The sequence below is a fragment of the Puntigrus tetrazona genome, chromosome 17 (assembly GCF_018831695.1).
Source record: "Puntigrus tetrazona isolate hp1 chromosome 17, ASM1883169v1, whole genome shotgun sequence".
NCBI classification, from domain to species: Eukaryota; Metazoa; Chordata; class Actinopteri; order Cypriniformes; family Cyprinidae; genus Puntigrus; species Puntigrus tetrazona.
Genome location: NC_056715.1, coordinates 14807051 through 14823784, shown reverse-complemented (window position 1 = coordinate 14823784; position 16734 = coordinate 14807051). Strand labels below are relative to the sequence as shown.

Here is a 16734-nt window from a genome sequence, read left to right as displayed (position 1 = left end):
ATTATTTTCGAGCTCATGCACATGTGCTGATGTTCTCCTCATTAAACTCCCTCACTCTCTCTCGCGCTCTCTCACACACACACACACACACACACACACACACACACACACACACACACACACACACACACACACACACACACACACACCAACCACCACACCATACCATACCCAGCCCTCCTCCAACTCAAAAGACCTCATTAGAGAGCTGCTGTGGGGGTAACGGGGCTCTTTCTAGTGTTGCCAGACGTGCATCCAGGATTTGTTTTCTTCTTCTGATGACGGTACAACACCTTTTACTGCTCTGGCCTGCTCCATTTCTCTGCTCACAATGGAGCTGCTGTCCTGAGATACTTTCAGCTGGAAAACACAAAGCTTAATGTTACAGAGGTCTTACAGGAGACCTGAAAACTATTATGTATGACCATATATTTTTGCAAAGAGCTAGGAGATTGAAGGAGTGTGCTTTTATAAGTGTGTTTTTTGCACACTTAGACATCACTGAGCTTCTGTCTTTTGAATCTATTAATTTTAATCTCCTGTTGGTTTTTAATATACAAATGAAAATTCTTGCATAAGAATTTTAAGGCATACCTTAAAAAAATGTCCCTGTGATATAATTGTCCTGATATGAAGAAAAAAATGCATATTAAAAAATGAAATTCCTCTAAAGGAATTCTGAAATAAAATATATACCATTGTTGTATTACAAATTTATAAAAGGTTAAACACAGACGCCAATATAACAGTATATGCTGAATGTGTATTGTGATTTACATTCTAAGAGCAGGAAGCCCAAGCTCCGAGACAGTTATCTTTTGTCTTTCAGTTCTTGAACATCTGGTAGGTGTCCTAAATCAAGTGTGAATGCTAATCCTAAGGTACAACTGTGCCTTTTGTTTCACCTATGCATTTGAATGACACCTGGATGCTAAATAATCAAGGATCTGGAAAGTTCCTGTTCTGGGCTAAGTTCCTGATCGCATTTGCATACTCTTGTTTTATGGTCTCCACCTCTGTGTACTCCTCCCCCTTTGAAACATATATACTTCAACCTAACATGTTTCAAGTTAGATTTGTTTCTTGAGATTTCTTAAGAAATGATTTTCTTAAAGATTTCTTGAAGACTTCTTGCAGATGACTACAGCAACGAAATAAAAAAACGAACTCCTGCTTTACCAAGAATCTCCTGGTCTCTTCTTAAAAAAGCTAAAAAAAGTTTCCAACACCATCTAGCTATCCATCTATCCAGTCTTGGAAAATGGCAATTAATACGTATACATTAATGTATTCAGAGTTTTGTCAATATAAATAACACATGATATTTGAATTTTAAACTTTTTATTTTTTTATTTTTTTAAATGGTATTCACTCACATAAATGCAGCAACAAAATTAAGTTTTTGTCTTAGTCAGAGACCCTGACACATTTTAGGTCATTTACAGCTTCGAAAAGCATCAGTAGTACATTGAAACATTTAGAAAGCTCTGCTGTCTAGACGCAACATAAGAAACATTATGGGCCTCAGTTTAAAGATGACCATTAAATATTTGCATCTGGTCTCAGGTGGCTGCATTCTGAAGAACCAGACCAGTCAGACGCTGGAATACTGCGCCGAGCTCCTGGGCCTGGACGAGGATGACCTGAGAGTCAGCCTCACCACCAGGGTCATGCTCACCACTGCAGGGGGCGCCAAAGGAACAGTCATCAAGTGAGTGACCCCGCATGTTTACCTTAACATCTGCTCAGCCACTGACCCTCCGCTTTGCTCTTATTTCTTCGATTGCATCAAAAGACAATCAAAAATCATCACAGATCCCTACTTGGTATTTTTCACGCTCTCCTCGCATCTCAATCTTCCCCGCCATGCGAAACGTCTCCTAGTATTACATTTCATCATTGCACCCCATTCACATTCGCATAACTGTTAAATGAATCCTCCGGTCGCTCGCTCGGAGACGAGAGGAGAGCTGAAAATAGCTAATCGCAGCTTTTCCATTAGAGACATGGTCAGTATAATCAAATGTGGCATAGACTAAATTGGCTGAGGGGCCGTAATAGTCTAGTCGCCATCCAAAGTCTTCTGCATTTAAACGGACGTATTTCTTTTTATTGATTACGTAACAGAGAAGGCCTGAGGTATCAAGCGGCTTTTTCCAGACCGTTCCACTTCTGGTTAAAGATAAGACTCGGGTTTGCAATTTTGTGAAACAAAAGCCTAGTTCTTCTCAGCTTTCGCCATGCAAAACCCAAAGTCCAATTACTGCACACGCCAGTTGTCAAAGGAGAGAGCAATTGGAAAAACTCGATTGCCTCGGTTGAATCGTGCGCTCGGTTCTTCGTCGCCCAGGTGGGGTTTTATATTCTGCGGCGCCTGAATGATAGGCCAGGGCTCGGTGGATTAATATTTAACCGAGCACAGATGCTGGACTGGGAGTGTTTGCACTGCATGAATAATAGATGTTTGTCTGAGGGAGTGGCCTGGGGTCTTTTAGGTGTGATGAGAATCAAAGTCGCAAGAGGTTTCGCTGCCCTCCTCATTTGACTGCCAACAGATGCACAACCACGTACATATGCAATATGCGTTTTATGGAAAATTATGGAGACCGTATTCAAACAAGGCTACACTGACCCTTGCATTTCACACCGCTAGACACCGCAGAGGGCGGCAGCTTGCGCCTGACAGAGCTTCATTTCTGAGGCGTATTGTGATTTCTATAAATCTGTTAAAGGCAACAAAGCAGGTGACATTGAGAAGGAAGAGCGCAGCAGCCTCTCGACACTCACGCTTCAGAGGGAATACACTAATGGCATAAAAGCGAGTTAATGAAAAGCAATCTCGCAGCATCGAGATCGTAGAGATTATTGTGAGCCAGGTCCAGCTTTTATTAACTGTGCAGGCAATAAGAGTCACACAGCAGGTATTCCCGCAGCGGGACGGCGCCGCTGAGAGAGCAAGAAGGTTTTATCATACACTTCTGGAGTTTCAGTCCGCCGGTTTCCATACGCCTCTTGAGGATAGCTGTGGAGTCGTTGTGTCTTGTGATTATGAGCTGCTTTGCTTTAACAGGCGTGTGTTATAGAGATTTATTGTGTTTTCATGTAATATCGCTGGCCTGCTGCATTTCAAGCTCTTTAAGCTTCACCGGGATTTCAAGTGCTGTTTGTTTTTGCGTATATACATTTATCAAAGTTCCCTTTGCAGAATAAGTATGAATGGAACCTTTTCCCTTTGCTGTTTTTCGGTTTAATTATGTAATTAATCTGCAGGAGGACCATTAAGTCGGTTTTTATACACCTGATGAACGAAGCAGAAATAGAGGTTGTTGGAATTTAAGAACCAAGGTCTTTTAGAACCAGCTATTTGCATTCTGTAAATAAATGTGACCCTGGACCAAAAATAAACTGTCATAAGGATCAGTGTTGTGAAACTGAGATACGTATGACATGAAAGCTGTCCAGATGAAGTTCTTAGAAGTGCATATTGCTAATGTTTTGATATATTTACGGTAGAATTTATTTAACGTTATCATTGCTTTATATCGTATTTTGGTATAATAGAAGAATGTATAATTTTGACTAATACAGTATATTTTTTGCTGTTGCTATAAATATACCTATGCTACTTACCTTATGCTACTTTTGTGATCCAGGGTTACATATATTCTGTAAGTTTTGGGATTTGTGGTCTTTAGGGAAACTCATGTTATTGTCATTTTGAAAAAACAACTCGCTTTCAGCAGAACCTTACTTTTAATACCTGATAACTGATACAAGATAAAAATAAAAAAACCCTCTAATTTTCTCTCATATATCTGCACCGAACAATTTCACCGATACTTAAATTTATGGCTGTAACAGCCATAATTATATTCGCTTGCCCTCTGTATAACTGTAGAAACACACTATTTGTCAGGTCATACAAAGTCAGAGCAGATTTTTCAGCAGCCTTGAGCGTTTGCAATCAAAATGGAGTTTAAAAAGGAAAATAAATTAAATTTTGACATTATTTCTCATTGGCGTTTTGCTTTCCCCCAAATTGTTTTTTTTTTTTTTTTTTTTTCTACACATTTTGCTTAGAGTGGTAAAACAGCAACTATCTTAATAGCGCAAAGTTGGTTGGAGTAAAACAGAATGGACATGTATTGATGAGGCGGCATTAGCAGAAGCTCTGGCCCAGATTTTGACTCCTCCTGTCCCACTTTGCTCCTCTCCAGGGTGCCTCTGAAGGTGGAACAGGCCAACAATGCCCGTGATGCCCTCGCCAAAGCCATTTACAGCCGGCTCTTTGATCATGTGGTCAAACGGGTCAACCAGTGCTTCCCCTTTGATACGTCCTCCAACTTCATCGGCGTGCTGGACATCGCTGGCTTCGGTGAGCCCAAGTGATAGACACAATGGATGGGTCACGTTGGCTTAAATGAGTGTCCTCATTCACCTGTTTTCAGTGGCTCTTATGCTTTAAACCAGTTGCCAACCTGATGCATAGGAGAAATGAGGCATATCTATGCACATTTTATGACTATTATCAGCTTAACAAATTGAGAGATTTTCTAAATTAATATGGTTTTCAGGGTTTTTTGGTATTTGAATTTAAGGTAACACTTTATTTTAAGGTGTCATAATACAGAGTAATTACCTACTTTGGTACTTCGTAGTAGGTACTGTACTTATATTAAATAAAATGTACTTATCATGTAACTAAGTTATGAAACAGCCTGTAATTACAGTTTGTAATTATGTAGATGTAACAGGCAGCTACTGTTACACATATGTAACAGACAGAGTCTGTTACACAGCTACTTACACTCAAGTACAATCTTGATATGTAATATCCTGTAATCTTAATGTAATTAGAAAGTTATTACATGTGTTTTAGCACATATGTGACAATCTTTTGGTTACATAAGTAGCTGTGTAACACACGCGGTCTGTTACATGTGTGTAACAGTAGCAGCCTGTTACCTCTACATAATTACAAACTGCAAGTACAAACTGTTCCATAACTAAGTTGTAGTAACGTACATAAAACAAAATGTACTTACTGTGTAACTAAGTACTTAGTAGGTAATTACTCTGTATTTTGGACACCTTAAAGTAAAGTGTTACTTTGTACTTTGAATTGTGTGACGCTTTTAAAGGTATATTCTGCATTAAATATGAACAAAATGTCAAAATTATTTGTCAAAAATATTTAAAAGAAATTAATTTATCTTTTAAATATGAAAGTAGTAGTAATAATAATAATAATATAAAAATGAATATTAAAAAATAAAAGTAAAAAAATATATACTTGCAATTAAAGTCTGTAAGGAATTTTTGGGGTCTTTATAAACCAAAATTATTTACCATTGTAATTGCCAGCAGCAGATGTTTTCTGTTGATAGAGGTCAACTTGTATGTAACCTTGAATATTCCTTAAACTTTAAAATAAGCATAGTGTAGGATATGACTCATTGAATATATAGAAGATGAAATGATTCACTAGCTAATAGCTAAGGTTGTGGGATTAACGATAATTGGCTCTCACTAACAGTGTCTCTGTAATAGTGCAACTGTTAAATGCATTTAGAGATATACCTAGCGCATGAATCATAAAATGCTTTTTTTATATTCCTGTCCAGAGTATTTTGAGCACAACAGCTTCGAGCAGTTCTGCATCAACTATTGTAACGAAAAGCTGCAGCAGTTTTTTAATGAACGCATTCTGAAGGAGGTGAGTCATCAGTCTTATTGGGATTTTTAGTATCGATCAGTGACTCATAACTATGCCCTTCTTAAAACTGATGCATAAAGCCATTTCATCTTTCATTGCAAGCACACAATTGTTCCGATTTAACGATTCCAGTTTAACTTCTTTTGAGACGTTCTTGTTCCAGCAGATTAGGTTAAGTATTTTTCCACTTTCAGCAAAAACGATGCTCTTATCTTGTGGTGTTGTGGTTTTTTTTTTTCCTTCTCCCCAGGAGCAAGAGCTGTATCAGAAAGAAGGCCTGGGAGTGAATGAAGTTCATTATGTTGATAATCAGGACTGCATAGGTCAGTGTCCCTTCGGCTGTGAATAACAATGACCTTCCTCCATTCCATTCATTACGGGATGCACTATGGCCCATAGACGCCAACTTAAATATAATGAAGTCCTCTGCATGTGGAAATGTTAAGGTCTCTTAACTCAATGTGCAACAGCGCAAATGCAATTTCTTCTCAAATTATGACCTTCAGAGGTCAAATAACTGTTCCCTGACGACAACGTCGTTATTTGTATACATCACCATGTCTGTTACTCTCTGGACAAGACATGCCGAAGATGAATATTCTAGCAGAAATCCGTGCTGGGTGCCTGAGATAACACAAAAATGAATCCTGGGAGGAACTTCTCTCACACTCGAACTCTCTGGAGAGATTTTAGGAGATAAGATGAAGAGCTCGCTCTGTTTTAGTTTTTTGATGCCGGCTTGAGCAGTGCGGTCTGACCCAAATCACCCTGTCAGAACAGAAAGTCAGTTCAATCTCCGGACACGCAGTGAAATCTTCACCCGGTTCACTGAATGCAAATACCATCACCAGACTGCACTGCGCTGTCTGGAGGTATCAGAACTAATGCCTTTCATCTTTTTTTTTGTCGGTCTGTGCTTTAACCCCTAACGACTTATTGAAGATCTTCTTCGTATGCATTGCGAAAGAAACCACCTCTCTTTTTCTTTTTTTTGGCCCAAGCTGTCAAATTTTAACGACTTGTGTGAGTTTGCACGGTGTGCAGGTGGCTTAACATCTCGCCTCTGATGCGGCGCAAAAAGTAGGCACACAACACCTGCATCGCAGATGTCACTTCTTTTCCGAAGGGAAAGACTCGCTTTCTTTTCGCCAGCTCTGCTTTTCCTAATTCTCTCGATAGTGATGCAACACATGTCCTTGTGACTTCCAAACGGACGCGGAGGTCCTTTCCCTGCATGTCTCCTCATCAATCACCTCACATTTACACTCGGGTGTCTGCTCATGCAAATACATGACTGCACTTGCGTCCGCGCCTCTCTCACCTGCGCACGTCTCAGATGAATTATGCATATGACGGATGCCTTCTCGCTGATTATCAAAAAGGTCTGTGTGTGCCTACAGACTTTGCATTCGTCCATTAAACTTGCTGAGTTCTACTTCACTTTGGGTAATACCTTCTGCTGGGGGATTGAATATATTAATTTACTATTCAACTCGAATTCATTCGCATTGAAAAGTTTCTGTCGTCAGCCACCAAACTTCTCTCTGTGACTTTATTGCTTTGCAGATCTGGTCGAGGCAAAGCTGGTGGGTATCTTGGATATTCTGGATGAGGAGAACCGTCTTCCCCAGCCCAGTGATCAGCACTTTGCAGAGGCGGTTCACAGCAAGCACAAAGATCATTTCCGTCTCACTGTAAGATATTGTTTGGTCCTTTCCAACAGCCACTGCAATACAAAGAAAAGTTTGCGCTACCAGCCTGCAGGTGTAGTTAATAGTTTATCCTTAGTTCTTGACCGCAGACCAGTTTTTTCACTTTCTGTCACAATTTTCAACTGACTTTAGATGTCAGTAAATCTAATCTCAGGAAATTTATTAATGCTCTCATTCATCTTGAATATCAATATTTTTTTAAACGTATTGTAGCTAACAGATTTTGAGTGCAAATGTAATAATTTAGATTTGTTTTGTTAAAGTGTATACATAGTGGTTTGATTTAGATTTTAATGTACATCCTCATTATTCATCATGACTCTGTGTTCATAAAATAATATAGTGTAGTTCGTGCATTTCTTTTCGTCCGGAATTCACTTGATTTGTCATCATGTAATATTCAAATAAATTGTCAAAATGCATACATTTACTTATCATTTTTAGGATTTCCTTTCCACTGAGTCAGTACAGTGTAATGCTAAATCAAACATTCTATGCATTATGCAAAGATCAGTTGGCAACTGTGATAGGTTTACGTAAGAGGGACGGTTTCCTCTAGATGGAGTTACCACAATAGCAAGATGGCCCCTTTTCATGATTTTCTTTTTAGTGTTATAAGAATTAAATTAGCAATTATTTCCATTAATTTCCCTTAATAATATATTCGAAGCATCATTATCCTGTATGCTGATGCATTTGTAAATATTTTACAATTTAGCATTAAATTCACACTGTTCTTAAGGGAGGCATCTTCCCCATCCTACTGAATATTTCCACATTGATTATTACAACAAACATTTCTTACAGCTGCAATTGAATAATACATTAACTATAAATTACAAATATGCATATACTTTTTGGCGTTATATTAGGCTACTGAAATCTGTCAGGAATTAATGTGCTTATTTTTAATGAAAATACCAGTGTTGCAATGCATAATTTAACTTTATTTCTTTTGATTTATTGGGTTAGATATGACCTGGGCGTTCCTTGACAGTTTTTTGTTTTTAATGTAATTTACTCTGACATTTCATCAGTGTCAAGACCAATATGTGCCAGATATGAAGGAAGTCATATACAGAAATACGGCTGCAAAGATGGATTTTGCTGAAAGTTTAATTCTGTGTGGGCTGGTTTTTCAGGTGCCCAGGAAGTCAAAGCTTACAATCCACCGGAATTTGAGAGATGATGAAGGTTTCATGATAAGGCATTTTGCTGGCGCCGTGTGCTATGAGACTGTAAGGTCCCAATTCACTCAGTTCCCATAGAATCCCTTTTTTGTATAAAAAACATCTTATTGTTTTAGTTCTGTAATGTGACAATGTTTAACATAAGTTAATTAATTTCTGCCACACTGTAAAAACAGTTGGGGTCTTTGGGGAATCCCTTTGGTAAAGTTGTTTTTTTTTTTGTGTTTATTTCTATACTCTGCGGGTTTTGTGTGCGTGTGGTGGATGTGTGTGAGCAGACCCAGTTTGTGGAGAAGAATAATGACGCCCTCCACATGTCTTTGGAGAGCCTCGTGTGCGAGTCGAAGGACAAGTTTGTCCGGGATCTCTTTGAGAACAACTCAAATTCCAAGGACTCAAAGCAGAAGGCTGGCAAACTCAGCTTTATCAGTGTGGGAAACAAATTCAAGGTGAATCTGTCCTTATGCTTTGAACTTCTTATTCTCCTGATAGCCAGGGAACGCGTTTTATCAAAGGTGTTAACAGGCCTGAAGATATGACAAAAAATGTAAGCTCTGAAGACTGCTGGCTTTCCAAAGATTAGGAGTTCATCAAGGATTTGTCTTTAGACCGCTGTAGATTTTGTTTGTGGGGCTAGATATTTGTTTTCTTTTTGTTCCTCTTGATAGATGTAGGTTTTAAAAGCTTTTGTGAGAGACTTTACCTCTTACCTGTTGATCTAATTCCTTTCCTTCTAACTTTTGCCCTTTCTCCATCCTCCTTTCTTAGACCTTCTCCTGTTTCTTCAGCCTTTCCCTGTGAAAAGTTCTGGGATGAAATAAATATGTAAAGAGAAACAAGGAAAAAGTGAAAAAAACTGAAGCTTTTGTAGGGTAAGCCTGGCTGAAATATTCAGTGCCAGCACCACAGGGTAACCTGCAACCTCATAAACAAATGCAGATCTTAGTTTTCTCCCACCCTTTTCCTCCAGCCTCTTTCACCCACTTGGTCCGTTGCCATGTCTTTGTGCCATTTCGCTGCCACATTTTTGTTCTCCGTTATAGTTGTTTGTCATGAAATCATACACGAGAAATGCATACTTCAAGAGAACCTTCACTTTACACATCACCATGTGATTTATGTCACCATTATTTATTGAATTTGTAGAAAAGATCTTCATAGTTGGACCAATCACTGGCATAATGCACGTTCGTTACTTCTTCTATGTGTTAATGTTTGATACATTTGCATGGCTGCGCAAGTTTACAGTTGTGTGTGTATGTGTGTAAACGATTGTATTTTTTTTTTTTTTTAAAAGATGGTCTTAATGAACAGGACTCACTCTCACATTTCATTTCTGCTAAACTTTTATAGACACAACTGAACCTTCTACTGGAAAAGCTACGCAGTACGGTGAGTAATGTGTTATTTATTCATTTTAAAAACGTTGGCCACTTGTTTTGGTTATTACTGAGTGTGTCTAATGCATGCCGCAAACCAGGCGGCACAGCAAATGATGCAACGTGACAGTTGCTGATTTATGGCACTGGTAAATGACACATTAAAATGAATAAAATGTGCTTGTTGCTTTACATGTCTGGAAGACGGTATCTTCCTGTCTAAGTAGGCAGTTGTCTTGCCTAGAATGTGCAGTTTGGAGCCTTTTCGCCAACTGTGATGATACAAAAAAAACCTAAATCTAGCACACTTTTTATAATTTATTATGCATTTCTACTACTAGCAATAGAAAGAAATTCGCAAAGATATCAAATTTACAGACACTTCCTAAGCAGCTATATACAAAATTAAATAAAATGATATAAAATAAAATTTAATAAAATACTCGAAGCAGCACTGACGAGTAGAATAAGCTGCTTTTTAAAATTAATCATTTAAAACATTTTAAATTGTAGTAATATTTCAGTATTACTGTTTTTTGATTAAGTAAATGCAGCACTGGTGAGCATAAGACACTCAAAAACATAAGAAAAAAAAAAACCTTGTTTGAATGACAGTGTCTCTAAAAATGTTTGCACTGCTCACATTTAATATGCGAAAATAGTCTAATGTAGAATAAACCCCATGCCATTTAGTCAAAGGTGTTGCCATTCTGTCTATAAATAATATTGTTTGTTCTCTGTTAAACTGTAATAACTTCTCGTGTGTATGTGTTGAAAAGGGCTCCAGTTTTATCCGTTGTGTGAAGCCTAATCTGAAGATGGTGAGCCACCAGTTTGAAGGAGCTCAGATTCTGTCTCAGCTGCAGTGCTCAGGTATGTATATGATTGTATAGGTGCATTACTTATTTAAAAAAAAAAAATTGTTCGCAATTCATCTCGCAGCACTTGTGGTAATGCTTCAAATATTTCAATTTAAGAAAACCCATCACAAACACACAGCGCTCATCAGTCGCAAGCTCTTTTTTAAAACAAATCCCGATATTGCCTATGGAGCGGCCATATTAAATGTGAGCTCCACTGATTTTTCATTATCTTTTGGAGGTGCCGTTACCACAAGAGTGTTTTGAAGGTTGGTGTTATTGCGATTTATGGCCTGTTAGCAAAGTTTCAGAAATAAACTTTCAGGCGAGCGATATAAGAAAAGCATGCACTTGGAGCTTCGCTGGTATGTGGGTTTGCCGGTTAGTTTGATGCTTTAGACTTGTTAACTAGTTTTGATCTTTTAAGCGCAAAGCAAGTGGTACTTATGTTTTCTTGTCGAAGGCAAGTGTTCAAATACAGGTTGAGTGCACATGTTGAATCTTACTTTAAACTTGCTTCATGCTTCAGCTCCGGTCTTTTAAGCAGCAAGTCCTGTATCTTCACCGGCTTTGTGATCTGTACTTCTCTTCTCCTCTCAGGCATGGTATCAGTGCTGGACCTGATGCAGGGTGGCTTCCCCTCCCGAGCTCCGTTTCACGAGCTTTACAACATGTACAAACAGTACATGCCCAACAAGCTCACAAGGCTTGATCCTCGGCTCTTTTGCAAAGTAAACCTCTATTGTTTATTTTTCTCTTTATCGTTGCACGTACAATTAATAATAGCTCGTTCTATTCTTATTGTTATTCGCCTGAACATAATGTACATAATTAGGATTAGCATGATAGATGGAGACTAGGCGAATTATTTTTAGAGAAAACTACGCGACCTTTCATATCCACGTGCCAAAGCACGCACAGAGTAATCCCTCATCGATTTCCATGATAAATGATAGTGGTTTATCATTGGTTAGTTACAGATACATTTGAAAGTCAAATTACTTTTTAATCATACACCCATGGTTAAAGCTAAAGTATTTACTTAATCATAGAATGTACAATTAGATTCCACACGAATACAGTATTTGATTAGGCTGCAATTAATGATTGATTGCAATTATTGAAAATGACTTCTTTATCCTGATGATCATGCTTGTAATGTAATGTCTAGACTCTAGAGTATAATCAAGGTTTAACAACAAGGGCTTCTCTCTCAGGCCTTGATTTTGGCTTTTTACCGAAGCATATTTTAGCAGCTTTTTTTTTTTTTTTTTAATATGTATTCGATCTTTAAATGTTGTTTTCCCCCAAAAAACTATTTACAGCAATTTATGTTTTTCATTTGCTATAATGGCTGAAATTTTTAACACCGTAATGTTACTTTTTGACAGCTGCAGACTTCATGAACTCTTTAGCTGCAAATGTGCAAAACATTATTGATCCTGTTACAGTGTGTTCATGGCGTTGTTTGCATCCATTTGGTGTTTTTGAAAAACTGTCAGTGGCAAACCTTAATGTTTTGAATCGTTGAAAAGGAGAAGTCTAGTTAAAATTCTTTGAGATGTGTTAGTTAAAGAAAAATCAAGCTTTTAATTTAGATTTTCAGTTAAGCATTTTCAGGAGCATATTTGTTTTATAAATGTCATTTTTCATAAAATATAGTCCCCCTCTCTCTTAAAAATATCTGTTTGTGACAATTTATGTTTTCCATTTACAATACCAGCTGGAAATGTAACCGCCTTAATGCAACTATTTGACAGCTACAAACATCATAAAAGCAAAGAGACAGAAAGCATTACTGACTTGTTTATTATTTTCACATTATTCTGATTTCACCTCACAATTCACTCTGTTCTAAACGGCACAGAAAACCAAGTGTTTAAATTTCCAAGGCGTAAAAACATCAAATTGTTTTTAATGGAAGAGCATTAGCACAGGCTTGAGGCCATCGTGCCATTCTTGTTGGTATCTAATAGATATTTAATAAAGTACACATTGCACTGTCTGATTACATTGTCTCCTTCTGCAGGCTCTGTTTAAAGCACTTGGCCTAAACGCGAACGATTACAAGTTTGGCTTGACCAGGGTTTTCTTCCGCCCCGGGAAGGTGATAATTTCTTATGATATTTCTCACGAGGGTTGGGATAATACAAGACTGTTTCATTAAGCTGGCGCACATGGGAAACCTCGTAAATGCAGCTATATAAATCCTAACGGGTATCTGTGTTTGCTTCAGTTTGCAGAGTTCGACCAGATCATGAAGTCTGATCCGGAGCACCTGGCCGAGCTTGTAAAACGGGTCAATAAGTGGCTGGTGTGCAGCCGCTGGAAAAAGGTCCAGTGGTGCACACTGTCAGTTATTAAATGTGCGTCACCCTTCATAACCTCAGTAAACTGCCTTTCATAAAAGCAATTAGAAGCGTCCCACGCCCTTCCATTCACCTGTTCAGAGTTGCAGTTTGATGCTGTTGATGAGTAAGCATCTTTTTCCTCTTTCTTTTGCTTGACCCAGTGAGGAACAAAATGAGCTTCAGGGCAAGTGCCTGCATCAAGATTCAGAAGACTGTTCGCATGTGGCTATGCAAAAGAAGACACAAGCCTCGGTATGTACACGCACCAGCATGCCTCTATCAGTGACCGTGATTGCTCATTCATTGCAAACCCAGTGTGAGGATCTGTTTTCCAACACTTATGTCAGTGTGGTGTCACTGTGTTGTTTGCAGATGTTTGGAGTTTTTGAAAAGCTGTCAGTGACTGATCTGAATTATGCATTGGATCAATGAAAAATCTTTTGGAAGTCGAGTTTGAAATTCTTAGTAATGCGTTCTTTCATGTTTGTTACATATGGTTTTGAAAAGCTTTTAGAATTTTTTTTTCCCAAAAAAAAGTCTACTATGTTTTTCTTACCTTGAAAAGATCTTTGAAAAAGATCGCCGCTCACCTAAAAACGAGCATTCGCTGAAGGCCGTGCAAGATGTTGACAGGTTCCTGTTCCTTTTGTTGATTTGGAGAAATTTAGCGTTGCATCACTTCTTCACCAGTGGTTCAACTGTAGTGAATGGGTGCCGTCAGAATAAACAGTTGATAAAAGCATCACAATAACAGTCTATCGGTTCATGTCTTGAGAAGTAAAATACACTTGCAAAAGTGTATTTGTAAGTAGCAAATATACTTCATTAAGATATTTTTATCTTCAAATTATTGCTTCTAAAGATAATATTGCAAAATCCATTATACATAATATTGCGTTCTTCGGTTAAAAAATTATCCTGTGTGAATCAGCAGATCAAGCACCGTTTAAAAGTGAAAACAGTCCAAAATAACTATAATTGTTGTTGGATTTTGAAGTGAGGGGGACAGCAGGAGATGGACTACACACTGGTGCAAAACGTGGTGTTATGTACTCGTTTTAAAACCTTAATGACACGCAGCTTTACACTTCACCAGATTTTTCAACACTTTATTGTGATATTTTTATCACCCTTTGGAGCTCTCGTTCTTATGGCACCTATTAACTGCAGAGATTGGTCAGCATCTGATACAATGCTGAATTTGGTGTACAGAGCATGTAGATTTGAATAAACTAATAGCCTGGACATAAAAGTGAATGCAATTGTCTCTATTATCTTGGCAGCATTGATGGCTTGGTGAAGGTGAAAAATTTGAGGAAAAGGATGGAGAAATTCAACGAAGCTGTAAATGGACTCAAAGAGGGAAAACAGGAAATGAGCAAACAGGTGGAAGAACTGGCCGCCTCCACCGATGCCCTCATGGCCAAGATTAAGGTGAGCTTTTCCATTGGAAAACCGCCCAAGGTTGACAAACCCCCTTTCACCTCCTCCAGCTTACAAAGCACAAAGATGTAACGCGGTGTAGCTCTTTTCTTAGTCTGCCGTCGTGTATCGGTTTCCATGCATAATTCAACAGGTGTGTGTTTTTCCATGTCCTGATGAAGGCGGTCTAAAGCTGTGGCTAGAATTGTCTGCCAGCTTCAAGTGTCTCTCTTTTTAGGGCCCAGAGAAAGAGAGCTGAAGCTTTTCATCTCATTCAGAAGAAAATCTAGCACTCAACAGCAGAGTAAATAAATACAAAGTATGCAAATCGACAGTCGACAATGAGATTTCTGTCTGCAGATCATCATTGACATTCGCGCCACACGCTGTCAAGGCGATTTTCAAGGCTTTGCCGCATTATGCCGTTTCTAGTGTTGATTTCTTGCCTTCCTCCGAACTTTCAGCTGCGGCTGATTGAATGCAGTATATGCATTGTTGTATTCTCTACGTGGAGCCCAACCTCATCTGTCAGACTCGGAGTGCATTATTGACAGGGAGCTCCAGAGACATTGCGCCCTCTCCCTGATAGATAGCTGGCACCGGAGCTGAAACTTTTCCACCTGAACACTCCGTTCCTCCCTCTAAATGAGATGCGCTATGCACTTCTGCACCCGTGATGGCCCTCTTTGTTATTAGCATAGCACATTTTGATTAGCATCTGGTTTTTGATTGGCGATGCCTCCTATTACCTTACCATCTGGACTGGAGATTACTGTGGCCTCCCTGGCTAATAACGTAGATTGTGTCAATGGCTGTCATTCAACACACTAGCGTTAACTCATCTAGCGTTAGGGGGTGAGACGGACCTTGTCATCGAGTCCCCACCCCTCTGAGGTACAATGATCATTCACAATGCTTGCACCCCTCCACGCACCTCTGGTGCTCTGCCAGATGGCACCAAATCCACATCCAGGTTTAATGAATATCTGCAGGATATTAATACAACAGCGGTGCATGTGGCCCAGCGTCACCGCTGTCTCCAAGCTGACGAGTAACCACTGAGTTGCTGACACTTTTTTTGTGAAACGGTGCTCAAATTTGTTTAACGAAGCACAGGAGGAAAAGCTTTTTAAAGGAGACGCTGAGTGGCCTGTCCTGTCATCATTTGTCATCATTTACTCGATTTTCCAACCTCTTATTATTATTATTTTCTTTCTTCCTGGAAAAACAACAAAAGGAGATGCATTTTTTGGATATAATGTCCAAGCTTCGGTGTTCCGTACAATGAAAGTGGATAGTGGTTTATGCCGTCAAGCTTTGAAAAAGTACTTAAAAGTATCATAAATACACAAATGAAAAACTGTATTCTAAGTCTTCTCATTAAAAACATACTAAAAACCAGATTAAACTGAAGTTATTTACCAGAAATCCTATTGTACCCTCAGTTTAAAAATCAAATTTTCAGTCATGCTTCTATAAATACACATTGCAATCAGTGGTGGCAGTATTTTCTTTTAGTTGAAAACAAGCTCAAATGATGTCTGAGAGAATACTTGATGGGATACATTTAGTTTTTTTGCACAAAACTGTTCTATTGCTAGGGAACACAGTTTTAAACGAAGGTATCGTATTGTAAAAGCTGGGTCCCCTTACTCATTTTTTTTACAGCCTTTACTAAATAAACAAATACCGTTTGCATTTCTGCGTTATAAATTCACTTTTATTGTATGGGAAACAGAAGCTCTTATTTTGTTTCACACAAAAAAGACAGGTTTACAATCAAGTGTAGTCCACACAAGTGAACCTTCTCATTTTAGTAGCCAGTTTTGCCTGATCCTCTCTTATGAACCAGTTCTTGCAATGAAAATCTCAAAAGGGCAAGTTGCTAATTTTAGTCATTTAATCAATTTCCAAAGTAAAGTATTATAACTGAAACGTATCCGATTAAATCAAATCTTCAAATTTTCCGTCAGTCTACAGTGATGAGCCGCAAGGATATCGAGCAGGAGTATGAGGGCCTGGTCAAACGCTCGGAGCAGCTCCTCTCCTCGATGCAGAAGAAGAAGCAGGAGCAGGAGGAGACGGAGAGACTCAAGCGCATCCA

The 16734-nt window shown here is 38.6% G+C and overlaps 1 protein-coding gene across 4 annotated transcripts in view; it reads left to right on the top strand.

The window, feature by feature from the left end:
• The window catches only part of myo6b (myosin VIb), a 47628-nt gene that overhangs the window by 16029 nt on the left and 14865 nt on the right, over positions 1-16734 (top strand). For 2 of the 4 annotated variants that reach the window (XM_043263712.1, XM_043263711.1), the window contains 15 exons: positions 1567-1711; positions 4218-4375; positions 5625-5716; positions 5967-6039; positions 7283-7410; positions 8571-8666; positions 8897-9067; positions 9972-10010; positions 10777-10870; positions 11458-11588; positions 12887-12964; positions 13094-13223; positions 13370-13460; positions 14492-14642; positions 16604-16734. The exon at positions 16604-16734 is cut by the window's right edge and continues 78 nt beyond it. In XM_043263712.1, coding sequence (XP_043119647.1) covers positions 1567-1711; positions 4218-4375; positions 5625-5716; positions 5967-6039; positions 7283-7410; positions 8571-8666; positions 8897-9067; positions 9972-10010; positions 10777-10870; positions 11458-11588; positions 12887-12964; positions 13094-13223; positions 13370-13460; positions 14492-14642; positions 16604-16734 — 1708 coding nt within the window. The other 2 variants (XR_006253090.1, XM_043263714.1) reach the window with 2 other exon arrangements.